Source organism: Haliaeetus albicilla, chromosome 27, assembly GCF_947461875.1.
Source record: "Haliaeetus albicilla chromosome 27, bHalAlb1.1, whole genome shotgun sequence".
Taxonomy (NCBI): domain Eukaryota; kingdom Metazoa; phylum Chordata; class Aves; order Accipitriformes; family Accipitridae; genus Haliaeetus; species Haliaeetus albicilla.
The window spans coordinates 19,188,879-19,209,492 of NC_091509.1; the positions used below are offsets into that span (position 1 = coordinate 19,188,879).

Consider the following 20,614-nt stretch of genomic DNA (forward strand, 5'->3'; position numbering starts at 1 on the left):
ATCCCCACCGCCGTGTTCGCTCGGTCGCCGCATGGCTTGTGCGTTTTTCCCTTGGGAGGAGACCTTCCAGGGGGGTAGGTATGAGAAGCGAAGTGTCTGAAACTCCAGAAGCAGCCCTGGAAAATTAAACTGGATGAAGGGCCTGGGTGTTGGGCCGGCTGGGCGGCACAGCGTGCCTGCCCCGTATCACCCACGTAAGCATCCCCACGGAGCCCTGCGTCCTCCAACCCTGGGCGGCCCTGGGTGCTGTTTGCTGCCTCCCCCCGGGGTGGGTGCTGGGCGCTGCGCACCCACCTCCACGCTGGAGTCCTGAACCAGGAGAGTATTTCGGGGGGGGGGGGGGGGGGCAAAAAAAAAAAAAAAAAGAGAAAAGAAAAAAAGTGGCCCTTCCTTGTCCCTGCCCCCTCGGACAAGAACACCGGCCGGGAGGAAATGAAGAGGGCAGGGGCCGTGTAACCGGGAGCACGAAACCGCCTCGGGGGCCGGCCCCGGGGCCGCTGCACCGAGGGTCGGCGGCGGGGAGGCGACCGGCCACGGGGAGGGGGAAGGCGGACGGCGGCGGGGAGCGCGTGGGTTGCCGGTCCCGGGGGATGCCTTTGGCGGCGGGACGGAGGGACGGAGGGACGCGGGGCAGCCGGAGCCGCCGGTCTCCCGGTGCGGCCGGCCCTGCCCCCGGCCCTCCCCCGTCTGCGGCACCCTGGGACGGGGCTGACGTCAGGAGGAGACGGGGAAATCTCCCAAGAAAACCCTGGAGCGGCGGCCGGGGCGCTCACAGCGCCCGCCGGGCCCGGCACCCCGCCGCCGCCGCCGAGCGCACCGCCCGGTAAGTTACCCGGGAACGGCCCCACGCGCGTCCCGTGTGTGTCTGCGTCCCCTTTCCTTGCGCCCGTCCCTCCCCACGCGTGTCGCCGCCTGTCCCCCACGGACGGCCCCGTCCCGCCTCTCTCTCCCCCCCCCTCCCCGCAACGCCTCCCGCCCCACGCGCCCCCGCCGTGTCTCCCCACGCGTGTCCCGCGGGGCCGTCCCGCCCCCGTCGTGCGTGCGTGTGTCCGTGTGTGTCCCCCCACACACACGCCTCTCGCCTCCTCCGGGCCCACCCGGCAGCTGCCGGGGACGCAGCTCCGGACGTACCGGAGTTTTTTCGGGGCTGGAAAACAAAGCCGAAAGCGGGACGAACGCCCCTCACCGCGGTCTCGATTCCCCACCCGGTCCCGGAGCTCGGCGGCAGCTCCGCGCCCGCGGAGGCCGGGGTGCGGCGGGCAGCCCGTTCCGCGCAGTCCTTGACATCTTTATACCGTGTATAAATTCTTTCAGGGCCTCTGCGCTTCGTCAGCTCTGACAAATACGCTGGGAGATGCAATTCCAGAGGGGTTACCTCATTTTATATATATATTTTTTAATATATACATATATTTAAATTTTTTTCCTAACGCGCCGCAGCGTTTTCAGCCTCCAGCGCTTCTGCTCGGGGCGCTCCGCGGCGCGGAGAAAACCGCGGCTCGTCCCCGGGTCCCCGCTGGCAGCAGCGCTGTGTGCGCGGAGATGCGCGGAGATGCGCGGAGATTCGGGCGGACCCGGCGGAGCGGGGGTTCCCATGAACGAGTTGGGGGGGGGGGTAGTAGAGGTGGCGGTGGGGACCGGGGGTGCGCGGTGCCTCCGCGGTTCTCGGCCGGGGCTGCGCTGCCGCGGAGGAGAGGCGGCCGCGGGGAGAGTTTGGGCCGTCGATGAAGTCGTTTTTCAGAAAAATATAATATTCTGCAGCCCCTCTGCTTTTTCTTTTTTGGGTTTCCCCCCCCCCTTTTTTTTTTCTTTTCTGATTTCAAAAAAAATAGGCACCATCTTTAGGAACTATATATAGTGCGACTGCCTCGCAGCACCGCTCCTGAGCAGGAGTGAAATTCTCAGATTGGGGGGAAAAGGCTTTTTTTCCGCGTCTTAACCCTGCTTAAATGGACGTGAGGGCTCCCCACCGACGGTATCTTTCGGATATTTTTTTAGGTCTCACGTTAAAAAAAAAATTGTCACTAGGCGAGTTTTCTATTACTTCGTCCCTTTTCCCCAAATTTTGCCAACCGCACTGCAGAGCAGCACAAAATCCGAGGCACGAATTGGACGTAAAACAATACCGTCGTGCCTCAATCGAGGACGGAGACGCCGTTTGCTTTTTTTATAGCAATTAAAAAATATATTTTTTTCCACTTAACAAACCAAGGTCCATGTTCTCCGGGTTATTCCCTGCGCCAACTCCAGCCGCTGACCTAAAAACTGACTTCCAAATAATTCCTGAAAGCTACTTCACTGACAGAACCTCCCCAAAATCTTTCATTTGCCTGAAATACGGACAAAATCCCTGGAAATCCCGCGCTGGAGCAGTGGCAACATTTCCCTGGGAAAGTTTTAGCCGAGTTAAAGGCGCCTGTGACCGAGGCAGATATTTCCTACCGAAACCCACCGCCGAACAATAACCTGGCGGGCTCCGCAGCCTGTCCTTTACAGTCGCTTTTATTGTTCACGCAGGTTTTATTATGAAATCCTGTGTTTCCAAGAGTATATATCCTTCTTTCCGGGCTTAGAGAAGGGAGCGCCTTTCTCCGAGAAAATGACCGCAGATTCAATGATGCATTATTTCCCTCCCGTGATGAGCAGCTCGGATGCATGTTGCTTTTAAATAACAAAAGGGGAGGAGAAAACATTCTCTAGTAAAGCCGAATTCCTTCGTTAGACCGCCTCCTAAACGTGCTAATAAAACTAATTCGTTTTATTTGCCCTGAACTTTTATATCTAAGCCGGCGTGCTGATTAGCACAGCCCTCTGGAAGGCGGTATGTTCCTATCTCTCCCCGAGATGTGCCCGTTAAGATACGGCCGTTCCCACCGTGAAACTGGAAAGAAAAGGGTCCTGTGCCTTCATCTCGGCGGGGTTTGCTCCCCGGGCAGCGGAGACGAGCGGGGGCTGCGGCAGAACCGCGCCGGGAGCAGCACGGTGCAGCCGGGCAGTGGGGTGAAATCCTCCTTTTGGGAGGATATTTAAAAAAGAGAGAGAGAGAGATTTTTTTTTTTTTTAAAGGAGAAAAAGAAAAGAAGATTAAAATTTGTAATGAAAAAGGGGGGGAAGGGAAAAAGGAGGGAAAAAAAGAAATAAAATAATATATAAGAGAAGGAGCTGAATGCACACAAAGGTTAATTGTTTCTCTGATTTTGCATTTTAAAGCAGGAAATGTGCGGCTCTGCAGAGATTCGCTGCTGTTCTGAGAACATTAAAGAGCCCAGCGCGTTATTAGAATATTTCAGCCTTTCAGGAAATGTCCTGTTTAAGGGAAATGTGTTTCCCCCATCCAAACGCTGCAGCAATTAAGAGGTTGCTCGCCCGAAACAAGGTGGGGGAAACCCACATGGAAACATCAGATCCGTGGTTCCAAACGCAGGCTCTTTTTTTTCTGCTGAAGAAGGGTCTTTAGCAAATGCCAACGGAGTGCCCGGGCCTTTGATTCTCCTGCTTCAGAGGCATCTTTTTTAGTCCACAAGAGACACATTTCGGGATCTAAAGATGCACGGAGTAACATGAGCAGGCTGCTTAGCAAACTCCGGTGCCCCTTCCTCCATCAATTAATAAGAAAAGCATGTTCCCTCTGCTCAGAGAGGGAATTGTGGGACGATATTCTAATTTTCCCCTCTCTTCCCCCCCCACCTAGGGAAACAACCCCCCGTATTCCCGAGCTGTCCATCCTCCGGCGTTGTCATCAGGCTGCCAACGGCCAGAGATAAACCCAAGCCGCCGCTAACAGCAAATTCGTATTTTCTTAGAGCCGAGTTCAGTGCCTGTGGTCTGAAGGATGCGGAGAGGGTTGGGAAGCAGCTCTGGGCCAGGGTGGGACTGTACCGTCAGGCGTTTGTGGAAAAAAAAAGAGTTGTCCCAGGTCAGCGGCGGATACCCAGGAGATGGTTTGATTTTTGGGGTGAGGGTAAGGGGAGGAGGGCCGAGGGGAACTCCCCCCCCCTCCCGCCCCCGTCTGCTTCCAGCTGCAGAAACCCGAATAGGAAAACCATTTCTCCAGCCGTCAGTCGCTGCGTTTCAAGAAAGCCTTGGGGTATCATTTGTATCTGTCAGAAAACATTAAGCCTTCAACTTTTTCATCCCGAGTTTTTGCAAGAGCTGCCGCTGGCCGCCTGCGCCCGGGGCAGCCCCGAGGCGGGATGGGGATGGCGGGGGGGGGACACCAGGACGAGCCTCAGCCCCGGGTACCCCAGGTGCCCCGGGAGGTGTCACGGACCAAACGCCCCCAGAAAATTCCGTTTCCCCCAGTAGGTTTCAATGGCGGGGAGAGCCGAGGCGGTGGGGCAGGGGCTGCCGGGCCGAGGGAAGCGGGATGGGGCCGGGGAGGGCCCAGGCGGTTTGGGAGGCCGGGGGGAGCCGGGGGAGGGGGGGGGTGTCCGCTGGAAACCCTCCTGCCCAGCATCCCCGGCGCCGGGCTGCGCGGATGGGCCCTACGCGCCCGCGGAAGGTTGAGGCTTGGCCGACACGCGGAGGGACGAAGGCTGCGGATCCAAAAGGGGCTGATTTCGTTTTGCTCAACTTCTTAGGAAAAATTGCTCTCCTGGCTGCGCAGAGGAGGACAGGCCGGCTGGGAGCCAGCGTAATTTTCCACCTTCCTCTCCTGAGCGATTTAACATGCTCTCCGGGCTGGGTTTCTTCCCCCCCCCCCCGCTTCCCCCGGCCCGGGGACGGGGAGGGGGGGACCCGGCTCCGGCGGGAGGTCGGGGGGATTCCACGGCTCGTTTCGAGGTCTTGGGGTTTGCTCCGTTTCCCCTTCGGGCCGGGCCCTCACCGGGGCTGCGATCGCGGCGGGGAGTGCTGAGCTTTGCCTTGCGCGGGGGGCGTACACTCGGGTCTCCACCTTGCGCGTAAAGGCGGCGTTTGGGGTGATGCTCTTTTGGGGCAGGACACTCGTGGGACACTGCCCCGACGGACATCCCCACCCCCCCACCACCACCACCCCTACACCTCCCGGTACACTGTAACAACGAACAACCCCCCCCCCCCGGTGCGGTCCGTGCTCCGCGGGGCACCGCGCTGCCCTGCGCACATGCCTGCGCGCATCCCCGGCCTCGGCGTGTCCCCAGCCAGCGTGGACATCCCGTGGGGCAGAGTCACGCATCAGCAAAGGCCGGGAACGGGGGCTGCAGGCCGAAAACCACTCATCCACCTGCGCGGGGGGTATTTTCATAGAGGGAAGCTTTAAAAATGCCCCTGCGCCCTGTAGCGGTGCTGCCAGCGCTGGGTACAGGGATGCTGCGCCCTTCCAGCCCCTCTCACCGCCCGCTGGGCACTTTTAGGAGGATTTTGTCGTTAAAAGTTGTTTTCTCGCAGTAGCTGCTGGGCTCTGCAAAGTGGGCACCAGGTGGAGGTTGGCTGGCTTGGCTTGAGCTTGGTTTGGTTAGGACTGCTTTTTTGGGTTTGGCTTGGCTTGTTTTGGTTGTGTTGGTTGCAATTTCGTTTGGCTTGGTTGGGTTTGGTTTGTCTTGGTTGAGTTGGGTTGGCTTGGGTTGGCTTGGGTTTGGTTGGGCTGGGTTTGGTTGGGTTGGGTTTGGTTGGGTTGGGTTGGGGAGCCTCTCCCTCCTCTCTTGCCTCACTGCAGCTCTATTTTTCAGAGGGCTTCCCTCTCCTTTCGGGCAGACGTGTGCTTGGGAGGAGATGCCTTCGTTTTTGTAACAGTTCCCAATAATTTATAGACTGAATCTGAGTCTATACAACGCTAATAAATCTGAAGAGGAAAAGCTGGCAGAGACTGAACTTCACCGCCTGATATACGGCCCAGGTGGTTTTGCATTGGCTACAATCACCGCAGCCCGTCGGGGATGGAAGCCCCTCTCCGAAAGCAGGGACCCCTCCCTGGCACCCGGGTGGGGAGAAGACACGGCCCCGTCCCCCTCACCCTCGGTGGGGTCCGTCCACCCCTCGGGGGGGCAGTGGGAGTCCTGCTCTCCTTCAGACGCCTCTCGTCCTCTTCTTCACGGGGTTGTCACCGGCGTGGCCAGCGCTGATTTATTTATAGGCGCCATCCCTCGGTTTGGGGTTATTTATAGCAGGAGGAAGCGGAGCGGTTTATTTGCGGGCTTCCAGCGTTTTACAGATCCCTGATGCAGTCCCCAGCCGGGGGGGGAGGCTGGGGGAGCCTCGAAGTGCGGTGGCTACGCGGGCGCGGAGCGGCGATGCTCTCCAGCCAGCCCCACGCCGCCTTGCGTGGAGGTTTCCCACGCAAAGCCTTCCCGCTACCCGCACACACCGGACCTCATCCCGGCCGGAGCTCCGAGGGGTCCCGCTCGGCCCCCGGACCGACCCCTCCGTCCGCCTCTCCCCGGCCCCTTCCCACGCCCACGCAGGTCGCGGTTCCTCGTGGCGGGGGGGGATCCTGGCGGGGCCCCTCGGCCGGGCTGTCCTCGTCTGCTGTGGCCTCTCCCTCCTTCCCGGAGCTCCCCCCGGCCCCCAGAGAGCCCGGGGAGGTGGCGGGGGGAAGGCAGACCCCCAGCCCGGGACCCCCGTCCTACCCGGCCCGTGGAGCCGCCGGTCCGCCTTCACGTCGCGGGAAGAGCAGCCGGCTCCGAGTGGGACATCGAGGCTTTCCTTGAGTCCTGGCCTGGCTGAAAGGCGAGGCGTGACGTCAGGGAAGCGAAGCGTGACGTCACGCGGATGGACCCGTGACGTAGCGCCTGCTGGAAAGGAGTTGCCGGCAGAGAGGTGTCCCCGGCATCCCGAAACGGAGCGGGCCTGGCGGGGAGGAGAGAGGAGAAAGCGCAAAGCCGGGGGCGACCGGGTGCGCTCTGTTGTCGCGACACGTGTTGTTGTCGCGACCAAGAATGCGAAGAACCGGGCGGATTTGGGTCTGTGCGATAGGAGTGCGCTCGCTCCTCAAAGCGCCGAGCGAGAGGATGCCCTTAAATCCACATAAAACGTATACGAGACACACACAAGACATATATATATATCTATATATCTCCTCCCGCCTAAGACTGCCGACCCGTGCGCAGGTGTGCGGTAAATGCCTGACCCGCGCCACGGCCCGGGCACGGACACGCGTGGGGTGGTCCGGAGGGAACCGGGAGCTGCTCTGCCTCCCCAGGGCCGGGAGCGGCAGGGCCGGCCCGTTACTCTCTATTTAACGCCGGTATCGTGGGGGTGTCTGCCCTGGGGACCCTCCAGAAGGAGCCGGGGGGGACGGGGGGAGCCGTCGCCCCGGGAAGAAGCGGGACCCGGCGTTACCACGACCGCCTCCTCGGCGAAATCACGCCGGTGCCTGGGGCTGAGTCTTTCCCCGCTCCCGGCCGGGTGGAATTGAGCCTAGAACGAATTTTTTAAAAAAGAGATTTTATAGAGGAGAACAAAACCTGTAAATTAGGCGCATTAAAAAAAAAAAAAAAAAAACAAGAAAAAGAAAGAAAAATCCCGCCTCCTGTTTTGAGGCTGCTGTAAGCAGTAGGTTTAAAATAGCGGCCAGGCTGTTGGCAGCCTCCCCCCCCGCCCCAGCACCGCCCGCCGGGCTCCATCCCGCTCCCCCCGAGAGCGGGGGAGCCCCCGGAGACCTGCCCCGGGGCTGCCGCCTCTCTCTCTGTCTCTCGGAAATAAAGGAAAAAAAGGGGACCGTGAAGGATCTCCGACACGGTGCACGTTTGTAATCCGGTCACCTTCCTCCTCCTGGGGGGAAAGGCCATCCCCACCTCTCGGTGCTCCCCCGGGAGGAGGTCTCCATCCTTCCCGCATCAGCTGAGCCCCTCCAAACCCAGAGGCCCTGGTAAATATTTGCATTTTAAACCACGTCCATCTTTAGCAGCCCCGAGATTGCCTGGTTCACCTCGCGTGCCCGAAATTCCCCGTCGTTTCCAGACTCCTGAGCAAAGTTCAGCCGGGAGCGGCGGACAGACAGACAGACATCAAGATGTCAATCAAAAAAAAAAAAGGAAAAAAAAAAAAAAAAAGAAAAAGAAGGAAGAGAGAGCTAGGGAGACCTGACCCTGACAGCACCCACCTGTACATCCCCTAGACGGCAAAAGGCGCTGGAGATCAGAGGTGCGGGGCTTGGGGCTGGGAGATTTGGGCTCTCCCCTCCCGGTGTCCCCGGGCCCACGGGTGGCGGGGTCCAGGCCCTGCGGGGAGCTGCTGGGGGGCGCGGGGCGGGCCCGGCTGCATCACCCCGGCGGTGTAGGAAAAAGCCTGCGCGGCTGGAACATTGCTTCCCTCCACTTTTCCATAAACCAGTTCAAAAGTTCTCTCCCACATCTTTACTTGATTTGAAAGCAAAATAGAGTGTCAGGATGGATCAGTTAAAGTGAGCCGAGAAAATAAAGAGGAGAGAAGGTCCTTTCCCCAGGCAGAGTTCCAGCCAGGGTCCTTCTCCCCCTTCCCCTCGCCCCCTTCCCCGGTGCAGCGAGCACCCCGCCGCCTGCCCCGCCGCTACCCCCGGTTCCCACCTGCCCCCCCCCCACCCTCCGAGGATGAGGGCTTCCCGTGGTTTTTTGGGTTTTTTTTTTCCACCTCCCCAAACACCGAGGTGTTATCCGGGAGGGCTCAAGGCCGTGTCCCGGCCTGCGTGGAAAGCACCGGGGGACCGGCCCCGTCCCACCCGCCCCCGGTACTGCACCGGGTCAGGGCGCACCGGTGCCCGCTGCAGGAGAAGGGCATGGGGGGGGGGGGGGTGTCTCTTTTGCCCCCTCCCCACCAACTATCTCGACCCCAGGGCTGGCAGAGCAGCAGGCACCCCTCCGGAGGGTCACCGCGAGTTCGGCTGCGGGAGGAAAATTATTTGTTATTAATCATGTGCTGAAAGATGATGTGATGGGAGCGTTCGCGCTGCTGCTCCCCAGGCTGCGGTCCCCCGGCCGCCGGGCAGGGGCCGAGCCGCTTTATTATAAACCCCGCAGCCAGAAAAAAAAAAAAAAAAAGTTAAAAAAGGCTAAAACAGTTCAGGCACAACCCCCAGGAGGCCGTTTTCCCCCAAAGAAATCCCCTCCATCTCGCAGGAACGTGTTCCCCGCGGGACTGAAAGTCGCGGTGGGGTCACTTCGCGCCGGGACGGGCCGCGCAGCCCCACGCAAGGATGCTGAGGGGTGCGCAGGATGCGCGTCCACTGCAGGGCGTGAGGGCGGAGGTTCCGCGGGTCGGGAGGCCCAGCCGGGCTGGGTACGGGGATACCCACGGAGACACCGTGCTGCGCGGGGGGCGCAACTTGCGCGCTGCCGGCTGGCACGACGCTGGGGAGGAGTGCGGGCTGGCCGGGGTGCTGGGGGCGGGCAGGGGGTCCCGAGCCGCCCCCTGCGCGGCTGGGAGTGATTTTCCACCTTTCCATTCGTTTCTGAAATATTTTTAATACCTCACCGAGTTTGGGGGGGGGGGGGGGCTGCGGAGGAGGAGGAGGAGGAGGAGTGGGGGGGAGTACCCTGGGAGGAAAGGCAGCCTGGCGGCGGGGGCCGGGTAGGGGCCCACCGCGGGGGGGGGGGGGGTCGCGGGCCTGGCCCGCGGCCGCGCAAAGTGCGCACATCGGCGGGGAGCGCGGAGGCAGGTCCGCCCGCACGGCCGGGCTGGGCGAGCGCTAGATGGAGTGATGCATTAGCGAGACGGGGAGGTTTTAACCTTCAGGGGGAGGAGCCCCGTTTAACTACAGGCATTTGTTCTAGGGCAGGTCACTTTAATCTCTTTAGCTTTAAACTGTCCAACTCGCAACTCGCGTTTCTCTATAAGGGATCTTTACCACTTCCCTGCCTATGCGGCCGGACTGCCGTGCCTCTCCCCGAGCAGAGACAAGCGGCATCGAGGCACTGCCCAGATCTCTTCTTCCGACACCCTTAAAATAACACTGTTAGTAATAAGTGGATTTGCTTTTGGTTTTGTTGTGTTTTTTTTGTTTCTTTTTTTTTTTTCCCTTAAAAAAAAAAAAAAAAAAGCTCCTTGTTCCTTTCTGTGTGGAATAAACACCTGCAAACTCCCCCAGGCAGCCCGGCGCCCCTGCCATGGATTCCTTTAAAGGTGGAATGAATTTGGAGAGACTGCCCGAGAGCTTGAGACCCCAACCCTCCCATGACATGGCTTCCAGCTTCCATTTGCAAAGATCCTCGGAACCCAGAGACCCGATCGAGAACTCAGCCAGTGAATCCTCCGACACGGAGGTGCCAGGTAACCCCCCCCCCTCCACACCCCCCCAACACCCCGCGGCCCCGGCCCGCTCCCCCCCATCGCCGCCTCCCCCTCCCCACCGCGCCTTCCCTTTGCGGGGCTTTGCCCGCAGCTCCCCCCCCACAAACACAACCAGAGGTGATGGGGGGGATGGGGGGGGGGGCAAGAGCTGCCGGTGATCCCGAGCAAACCCCGGGAACCGGAGCGGGGGGGCAGGGGCCCGGCCGGAGCTGTCGCCCCCACCGGTGCCCGGTGCTGACAGCCCTCCGGGAGGACACACACGGGTCCCCATCCCAGGAGCTGGTCTTTTTTATTTAAAAAAAAAAAAAAAAAAAGAAAACCAACAACAACAAACCCACAGTTATTAATTGATGGGGTCGAAGGGAAGGGGGGGCTCTTCGGGGAGTGCGGTTTTGCCGGATGTTTCTGAAATAATGTCAGCTTTTGCCCGGGTTTATTTTCCAGCTCGGGTGGTGCAGAGATGGAAAAAGATCTCGCTGTCAAAGGAGGGGAAAGGGGGGGAGAGGGGAAAAAAAAAAATTAAAAAAGAAAGAAAAAAAAAAAAGCCCCGCAGAGCAGGAGAGGCGGCGTGGGGCCGAGCGCAGGCAGCGCGGACAGCCGCGGAGGGGATGTGCGCGGCCGCGGAAAAGTTTCCTCGCTGGAAAGGGTCCCCGTGTCCTGACCACCATGTGCGAGGGCTGCAGGGAAAGCTGTGGTTTCCCAGTTTGTATTGAATTAAAGTAGCAACATTTCTAGATTGACAAGGGAAGCTAGGAGAAGGAAACAAAAGCTGCAGGAAGGAGCGTGATACCCGTTCTCCACCGAGAGCCTTTCAGGGGGAGTTCTATCTCTTCTTGAATTTTAATTTTTTAATGCCTGTTGTTGCTCTTCGGAGTTTTAGCAGGTCCTATAACCTAGAGAGTGGCTGTGGCAAGAGTCGGTCCCGAAGTGGCACCCGGTGATAAACAGGGTTTGGGTTGTGCCTCCCAGCCTGATTCACAAACAAAGTTAGGGACCGGCGTCTGGAAGGGACTCCGAGATTAGAGGGGATTATTTGAGATTAGAGAGGGAGATTTGCTCCGTTTTGCTCTACCCCTGTGTGTGACCCCTCGGTGCTGGAGGAGGGCTGAGGACCTGCCTGCTTTTCTTCTCCGAGAAGCTGCAAAATACCTTTCACTTTTTTTTTTTTTTAATGGGGGAAAAAAAAAAAAAAGAAGTACAAAGCCCGATTAAAGCTAATGTGCCTTATGATTTGAAATGGTATCACAGCCCGGATTTATAATGAAATTTTTAACGAAATTTTTAACGAAAACCCGCAGCGGGGCGAGGGGCCGCCGGGATGGATCCCAGCCGCTTTCTTATCGCCCCCCCCGGCTCCCTCTCGGCCCGGTTTCTCCGGGCTCTTCCCAGCCAAAAGCCAGAGGATTTGTCTTTACGGGGGATATTTTGGTTTCTCTTTTCCCACCGTCGCCGGGCCCTGCGGCTCGGCCGGTCCAGCGGCCGCAGAGACCGGGGTGGGGGGGACCCGGGGGGGGACCCGGGACCCGGGGACGATGGGGTCTGTGCTGCAGAGGCCTTGTTTGCTCTGCAAACCACTTAAGAGCAGAGAGAGGCCAGCCGGGCTGCAATCGGCTCCAATTTGGGGGGTTCCATTAAGCTGTTGGAGCTTGCTCGCCCCCCCCCTTTTTTTTTTTTTTTTTTTTTTTTTTTGCTACGGAGGGTGCCCAGGCGAGGAGCGATTCAGGGGTGACTTTGCAAGGACGAGTCCTCCCGGGCTTTGGATGCAGCCCGCGATTATTTTTAGACTCCCGCTTACCTCGCAGAGGTCGGGGCTGTAGAAATGCCCCCGGAGGTGGCCTAAAACCCTCAAAAAGGGGTAGCGGTGGGGTGGGGGGACACCGTCTAAAAGGGAAAAACTCCCCTCGGAGTTTCCTTTAGGCAGCAGCAGGACAGAGGCCGGGGGGATGGCCGCCGGTCCCGGCCCTGCAGCCGCACCTTTCCCCGCTCCCGCCGGGGCCAAGGCCGGGAGCACATTTCGTCCTAACCTTGGAATCCCTTTCCGAGCTCTTCAGCCGGGCCAAATCCGGTCGAAACCCGGCCTGGGAAAGCCAGAAAAAGGCCGTTACGAAAAGGGAACGGGAGTTTGTCCTTCCCATTGCGGCGGGACCGGGGCTGGATTTCTGCTTCCAGTCCGCGCAAATCCCGAGCGCGAAAACGCTCCTGGTTTGTTGTTGCTTTTTTTTTTTTTTTTTCCCCTTTGCTTCTTTCGATATGATTTTTGCAGAGGGCTTCGCTCAGCCTCGCGTTAAAATAAACACTAAAATCCTAAAAGCGGCAAAAAGGGAAAAAACCCCAACAACAACAAAAAAGAAATAAGGGGGGGAGCGTAGAGTTAAAGAGAGAGGGTGCCTTTTGCAACGAATTTCTGCTGGGTTTTACACCCCTTGCCCTTCCAAAGTTTCCTGTCGCGGCCGAGCACAACAAAGACAGTGGAGCAAAGATCGCGCCTTCGGTTGAAGGGAGTGAAAAGGTGCCGTGGAAAGGCAAGAGCGGCCGATGCTGCGTGGAACCCGCTGCCCCAAGATTGCTCTCACCCCTCGGGCCCGCTTCGACCCAGGTCGCCCTGGGGGTCTCCCTGCCTTCTAGGGTGCTTTGGGCCCAGGCAGGACTCCCTGCTCCTTCCCCAACCGCCCCGGGAAAGGCTGGGTTTGGCTGCAGAGAGGTGGGTGGATGCAGGGCCCGGCAGGACCCGCGTGGGTGCCCCCACACATCCCTCCGGCGGGGCGGGCAAGGCTGGGTGCGGGGGCGGCGTGGTTGCCTTTGTGTGCCTGTATTTCTGTTTGGGGAGGAAAAAAAAAAAAAGAGGGGAGAAAAAAACACACACACAAAAAAACCCCCAAACCAAACCAAAAAAACCAACCCACCCCAAATCCCAACACCCCACCGCAGAAAAGGAACGCAGCGGCGAGCAGAAAACCGAAGACGGGGCCGCCGACGACCCGGCGAAGAAGAAGAAGCAGCGGCGGCAGCGGACCCACTTCACCAGCCAGCAGCTGCAGGAGCTGGAAGCCACTTTTCAGAGGAACCGCTACCCCGACATGAGCATGAGGGAGGAGATCGCCGTATGGACCAACCTCACCGAGCCCCGAGTCCGGGTAAGAGGGGCGTCCAGCCCCGCGGGGATGCAGGGGAGGGGGGGTTTGGAATGGTGGGAGGGGGGTCTTAGGGAAGCTGTCCCTTTCGGGAGCCGCTGAGGCCGTTTGAGAGCAGGGGCCGGCTGCCGTGGGCTTGATTTTAAATACTAAAATTGGGATTCAGGTCCGAAAGGAGAAATTCAGCTCCCGGTCGCGGAGAGATGCTGCCCGGAGCGGGCTGAGACCGCCGGCCCCGCGCTTGGGGACCGGCCCCCAAAAGTGGGGGGCGAGCAGCGGAGGGGGCAGGGGGAAGCCGGGGCTCGGGAAGGGCCCGGTTTGGGGGGGACGACCCCCCCGGGTTGGCTGGAGCAACCCCCCCAACCCGAGCAACAAGGCAGCTCCAGCGGCCCTTCCCCTTGCTCTGGTTATTCCCAATAATCCCAGCAATCGTGATCATGTCCCAACAAACCGCTGCTCCATGCTCAGCCCCCCGGGCCCGCCGCGATCCCCCTCCCCACCACCACCTCCCCGTGCGGGAGCCGTCGTTGCCAGCCCCCCCCGGCCGCGCATCTTCCGCGGCCGCGGGCGGAACGGCTGTTTGCAGAGGCCGCCGATGGGCAAAGTGAAGGACAAGGGGCCGGGGAACGATCGCACTCGAAAGTCAATAAACGCTGGAGACACATACTTGTACGGCGAAGGCCCTGGTCTTTACACGCCTCGGAGCCGATGCCACCATATATATATATATATATATATATATATTTATATATATATTTATATCTCCCCACACCTATATAGCATCGGCAGTTCCATAGAGAGATTTAGGAGTGAAATATCCTGGCGATGAACGACCGGACCGAAGCGATTCGGGCTTTATTGATCCGCCGTGCCAAGGCTGTCACGGTTTCTCCACCTCCACTTTACGTCCCGTCCGTGTCCCCCCCCGGGACATTTCCCCGCGCGGTTTCGGCCGTGGCCGCACACCCCAACCGAGCCCACCGCCCCCCGGGACCGTGGGCTGAGCAGGCTGCCGGGGAGGGCAGAAACCCGGGATAAAACGGGAACTGCAGAAGGCAGCCCCGCCGTCCCGAAAAGCCCCCCCTCTTTTTTTTTTTTTCTCCTTTTTTTTTTTTTTCCTTGGCAATTAAACCGCGAGTGACCAAATCGGATTACAGAGATTCTGCTTTAAACCTTTCAAGAGTAAATACCCATCTGCAATGGGGGAAACGCAACTGAAAGCATTGTCTTAATTGAGTTTAAAACAAAACAAAGCCGGAGCATTAATATCGGTGGAATATTTCAGGAAGCAAATAAAACTAATATATGAGTTGCCATTAACATAATTTCGTTCTCCCTCTGTGTGGAGATGTTTTGGTTTGATGTTCTGAGATTGCAGATTGCAAATCTAACCTTAATTTGCTATAAGGGCCTTCCTTTAAAATGTCTAGGAGCCATAATTAAAACTATTACCCTCATTTTCAGGAAATTCCTGTCTGGAAGCACCTTCCGAGGAGTATATTACAGGTTTTGAACATGTTGGCTTTCGTTTCCTATTTATACGGGATTCTTTTTATTATTGTTATTTTTTAAACTCGACTCCGCCATCCCCCCCCCCCCCCCCCCCCGAAGTTTCCATCCCTAAGACCGGTGTTTAATACTAGTTGCGCCATTTCTACGCCGGGAGGGGAGACCCAAAGAGCTCCCCCCACCCCGACCCCGGAGGGAGCGCAGTCTCCGCGGAGCCGGGCGCACGGAACCGCGCAGCTCCGGCCGGGCTCCCGGTGTCCTCAGGGAGCCGGGGGGGCCACGGCTCGGTGGAAGAAAGCCGGGCTGGGGGGAGAGGTGGGTTGCAGTAGAAGTTCGCAGGCCGGGCGCAGCCGGCAGGCAGGACGATGCTGGTTTTAAACCTGGAAAAATAATTTGGGGGCTGCCCGGCCTCCATCGCGGGGGGCTCAAACGCTTTCCGAGGGTTAAATAAATAAATAAACAAATAAGAGAGAGCCTAGATCAGGTTTTTGCATCAAACACCAGGAGCGGCCCCCGCTTCTCTGTTCCCTAGTCAGGGCTGTAAATTCTCATTAGATATAAAGGCAGAGGCTGCATCTATCCAAGGGCGATGCGGGGATTGATTTTTTTTTTTTTTAAACCTAAACATACTAATCCAATCCCCTTTTTTATGATCTGTAACAGGGGACTTTTATTACACGGCATTAGCGTTCGGAAACGCGGCGGAGCCGGGGCGAGCCGGTCCTAATCAGAGCGGGCCGTACCTTTACCCCATGCCTTGCTCCGGGGAGAGGGGCAGCGGGGGGGACCGGGGAGAGGGGGGGGACCGGGGACATGCAGGAAACCTCAGCGGAGAGGCGGCTGCGCGCATCCCGGCTCCCCCATCCCGCTGGATAGAGAGGGATGCGCGCAGAAACCGCTATGCGCGCAGGCAGCTCCGCGGAGCGGGACACCCATCCCGCGGGGGGGCAGGGGGCTGGAGGGAGAAGGGGTGCGGAGCCGTGCCCGGTGTTGCTGGCCAGGGAAAGGGGGGGGTGCTTTTGGAGGTTTGCCCTGCGCTCCTTTGCGCGCATCAGCAGCATCTGCGCGCATCAGCATCCTCTGCGCGCATCAGGAGCGCTCCGGGCGGCCCGGCGGTGGGGCAGGGGGTGGCGGTGGTCCCGCACTGACCGTGGCGTCTCCGTTCACCCCCCCCCTCCTCCCCCAAATTCCCCCCCCGCAGGTCTGGTTCAAGAACCGCCGAGCCAAGTGGAGAAAGCGGGAGCGGAACCAGCAGATGGACCTGTGCAAGAACGGCTACGTGCCGCAGTTCAGCGGGCTGATGCAGCCCTACGACGACATGTACGCCGGCTACCCCTACAACAACTGGGCTACCAAAAGCCTCACCCCGGCTCCGCTTTCCACCAAGAGTTTCACCTTTTTCAACTCCATGAGCCCCCTCTCCTCGCAGTCCATGTTCTCGGCGCCCAGCAGCATCTCCTCCATGAACATGCCCTCCAGTATGGGGCACTCGGCCGTGCCGGGCATGGCCAACTCCGGCCTCAATAATATCAATAATATCAGCGGTTCCTCGCTGAACTCGGCCATGTCCTCGCCGGCCTGTCCCTACGGGCCACCGGGTTCGCCTTACAGCGTCTACCGGGACACTTGCAACTCCAGCTTAGCCAGCCTCAGACTGAAATCAAAGCAGCACTCCAGTTTCGGCTACAGCAGTTTGCAAAGCCCCGGCTCTAGTCTAAACGCCTGTCAGTACAACAGTTGACGGACTTGACACAAACCACCTCCGACAAAACACCGCCGACAAAGCAAAGCAGAAGCAAAGCGACGTTTAACGGAAAAGAGGAGGGGAAAAAAAAAAAAAAAAGAATTAAAACCCGATGATGATTAAAAGCAAAACCCGAGCAAGTGAGAGAGGAAAAAAAAACCAACCAAAAACCCAAACCAAAACATCACCCAAAAAAACCCACAAGCTCCGCGGACTTCGACTGTCTAGAAAAAAAAAAACATATTAATGCAAACCAACGACGCAACCAACAGAACAGCGCTTTAAAAAAAAAAAAAAAATTAAAAATAAACCATCAAAAACCGTAAACGGACCAGAAAACTTTTGCAAGAGACACCGAAATCTGGTACATGGATGAGTTGCAATTTTTCTCTGGATTATGCGGGTTGTATGTGTTTACTTGAACTTGCACAGGAGTTGGTAAGGCGGCCGCTTCCCCGCGGGGAGGGCGGCGAGGGTGGGAGACGCCTCGGTGGTAAGAGCTGGTGGGACGGTTCTTGGCCGCTTGTCGCACGGGAAGAGTTTGGTTAATGTTTACCACTGAGAAACAGAATCACACTCAAAAAAAAAAAACCAAACAAAAAACCAACAAAAAAAAAAAGGGGGGGGGAGAAAAAAAATATAATTCGCAGAGTAGATTCTGCGGAAAAAATTGTTAAAATATTAGGTATGAAACTATTAAAAATAATAATGACAAGGGTCAACCACTTATATAAGGTTATATTTATATCTACCGTTGCATTGTGCCGGATCATTGTCCTTGGCCGTTGAATAAACTGTTTTTAAAATGCATGATTCTTGATGTTTTTTCTTTAGTTGGAAGCTATAATCCAGTCATTCCTGATACTAAGCAGCTCAAGGTTCCTACCTCTTCATCCTTTCCAAAAGACTGCAGTATCCCCGCTTGTGAGAGAGCACAGAAACCCTCCAGCGATGCGAAAACTGTTCAGCATTTTCCCCATCCCAAGTCTTATCCTGATAATGAAATTATCATTCATCTTTATTTAAATGCAGGGGGTTTTTTCTCTTTAAAAAAAAAAAAAACGACGAAAAACAAACCCCTTTTAGAGAGTCTAGACAAAAAGACGAAAAAATGGTCTGTTATGAGGTGAATTCAGATACTGCATCTCTGCTAGAGAAACAGTGAGCCTCGGCGTCCGGAAAGGTTGCTTAGCAAAGCTGAAAGCGTTCCTTGCTTTTCTAACTGTGAAGGAAAAACAAGGAACCAAAAAAAAAACCAAACTCGATCTTAAGGTGTTATTATCTTAAGGTGTTATTATGTAAATGTAGATACTTTAACAAGTGCTTGTTGGCAAAAAAAAAAAAAAAAACAAAAAAAACAAAAAACCAACCATGGAAATTATAAATATGATCTTTATTAATACGCATACAAAACGCATATGAAGTTTAATTGCAGGCATATTTGTTGCTTATTTTTGTCGATACTTATTACCTGTAGATGACAAAGAAACATAATATAAAATGCACACGGTACTTCTTTCCCAGTGTATTTCACACCTGTGGTAAACGTTACGCTGGATGTTTCAATTATGCTGTTGTGGATAAGGATGCAGTATATATATTGTTTTATAAGTTATGTTTTGTGATTTTTTTTTTTTTTCAAAATTAAGAGCATGGGAATAAAAAAAAACCAAAAAAAAAAAAAACCAAAACCGAAACGAAATCTAGAAATGCCTTTAATGTTCTTTTCCGGCTGTGTTTAAGAGATCGACTAAACAAGAAGAAAAGCAGCTTTCTCCCCGTGGTGGCATTTTGGGGAGGGCCCCTTGGTTTCCCTCCCGGTAATTGCGCCGTCTCTCCGCGTCCCCCCCCCCGCGCCCTCCCCACCCCGGCAGGGACCCACCGGGAGCCGCCGGCCAAGGTGTGTGGGGGGGGAAGGCACCCCTTTTTCTGGGATATGGGGGGGCTCGATCCCTGCCATCCCGAGGGGCAGCCCCGGCAGTGGAAATCCTCCCCACCTCTAATTTTATGGCAGATTTTTACCGCTGCGGTGCCGGCGGCGCGGCGGGGTTTGGGGAGGCAGCCTGCATTTCTGCTTCCAGCCCTGCCTTTGGGGGGGTTTCCTTCCCCAAAAAAGTTAATCCTCGCGCCCTGAAGGTACACATCCCCCCCGGCCCGGCGTGCCGCAGCCCCGGGACCGCTCCTTCCCGCTGAACCGTTTGGCCCGTTTTGCAAAGGTGCGTTTTTCTCTTGCTCTTCCAAATTGGCCGAGATCCTCAATTTTAAAGGTTGTTCGATTTGCTTTTTTTTTTTTTCCCCCAGCTTTTCCAAGCACGAAAGACACTGATGTCACCACTAGTTCATTACTATTACGATTACTGTTAATATTTGGTGGGGAAAAACAAAAAATCAAAATAGCCGTAATTTAGCCCAAAAACCAATTCATCATCTGCGGCGAGGCCGGATCCGGCGCAGCCGCCTTCCTCCGCGCCGGGGCTGCCTCCCCACCGCCCAAACGCGCTGTTTGCGCGGCCGCGGATGTGTCCCGTCCCTCCCCACACCCCCCCATACCCCCCCCGGGGGGGGTTGTTTGCAGTTCTCTGCGCGGAGCTTCTTGAAGCCCCCCCGGGGGGGGTGTTCCGCGGCCGCGCAAGGCAGCGCTGCTCCGCGGAGCCCCGGGAGCCATTCCCTGCCGGGGGGGGGGGGGGGGGAAGCTGGGGGGGGTCCGTGGCCGTGGAGCCCCCGTCCCGGGGCTGGGGGGGGCTTAGCAGAAAGGAGCTGACTCTCCGCGGCTACTTTATCACTTCTTATAGCCAGGGGTGCACCAGACCAGGGAAAGGACTGGTTTTCCCCTCCAGTTTCCACCCCGGGGGGGGGGTATCTGCAAGCCCTCAGCTGTTATTTTAGCCTGGATTTTGGGTGTTCATTTTCTCCTGTTCCTGGAGGTAGCACTGTTAGTCCTAAATCAGAGTAGGGAGTGCAGGGCTCACGTTTAGGCAAACCTCGCCACAAGTTGCAGTTGTTGTCGGAGTCCTGAACCTCCCTGAAACTCAGCTGGGGACCAGGGACACCGCATCCCCCTGCCCTGGGAATGTACCAGGGAAAGCTGATCCGCCGCTGCTGGGCGAAATTTGGGCATCTTGACACATTTATGGCTCAGGGAAAGGAAAATTCCAAGGAGACACTGAGCAGAAAGCAGCTCCTACACCTTCCCTGTGCACTTTTACAGATGCCCTGCTCCCAGCAGCCTTTAGGTCTCCCCCACAATGGTTAGAGCTTGAATTATTTGGGGGTTTGGTGTGTTTGAAGCATGGCTCGGAACCGCCTTCCCCAAGCCCAGATTCCTTAGGGATATGTCTTTGGAGGTGCCCAGGTGTGTGCCCACACTGGGGGTGGCTGAGGGGGGACTGTCATTTAACGGTCCCTTAGCCCCCCAAAGTCCCCAAAGGGGGGGTCCCACATGTAAAAAGGTTCTCCCCACCGCTCTTCGCGCTTTGGTTTTTGACCTCCCCTTGCCAGCCTCTGGCTGATGGGTGTTTCCGCACACCAGAGGCGATGGTTTTCCATCCCTCGCCCTGCGCATTCCTCCCAGAGGTTTCCAGCGCGGGAAGCTCGAGCGGGGATTTCTGAAGCAGCATCGCTTCGACCTAGCGTGGCTCCAGGCCGGTGGGACTTTGCCTTCCAGCGGGTGCCGCAGAGAGCCCCCAGACTCCTGCCCACCGATTTGCAGCCTTGCCTTTGTCAAGGCGAGCAGATCCTTGGAGCCAGAGAAATAGCTGAATCAAGTTTTCCATTTGTTCTGGGTGTGCTGGCTTACCTATTAGCGTTTCCAAGGCAAAGCTGCCTGGGGAGCACTTTGCATACCTACCTGGGCTAGGGGTTTGCTTGGGAATGCTATATGGTCCTGAGAGGTCCCAGACGACCAACCCAGAAGTTGCTGCGCGGTGGAGGCTCCTATTGCACCAGCCCAGATGAAGTTCACAAAGACTTTATGCCTCAGACTGCGCTGTTCATTCGAGATTAAATGTCTTCTAATAAAAAGCTGTGGTCAGTTTAACTCCAAATTGCA

At 57.0% G+C, this 20,614-nt stretch overlaps 2 protein-coding genes across 4 annotated transcripts in view; one reads left to right on the forward strand and one right to left on the reverse strand.

Moving 5' to 3' along the window:
- The first annotated feature begins 708 nt into the window (after positions 1–708).
- Positions 709–18,181, forward strand: PITX1 (paired like homeodomain 1). 3 transcript variants are annotated; one of them, XM_069772323.1, is made up of 4 exons: positions 709–823; positions 9,980–10,161; positions 13,111–13,316; positions 16,024–18,181. In XM_069772323.1, exons 2-4 carry the CDS (start codon positions 9,999–10,001, stop codon positions 16,561–16,563), a joined length of 909 nt encoding a protein of 302 aa, XP_069628424.1. In that variant the 5' UTR covers positions 709–823; positions 9,980–9,998; the 3' UTR covers positions 16,564–18,181. The 3 variants fall into 3 exon arrangements, with proteins under 3 accessions (XP_069628424.1, XP_069628425.1, XP_069628426.1); XM_069772324.1 differs by having other exon boundaries at positions 762–823; positions 9,984–10,161; XM_069772325.1 differs by lacking the exon at positions 709–823 and adding an exon at positions 9,721–9,846.
- Positions 16,880–20,614, reverse strand: part of CATSPER3 (cation channel sperm associated 3) — a 33,792-nt gene continuing 30,057 nt past the window's right edge. Inside the window, 1 exon segment of the mRNA XM_069772636.1 lies at positions 16,880–17,124. Within this exon segment, the coding sequence (XP_069628737.1) occupies positions 16,880–17,124 (245 nt within the window).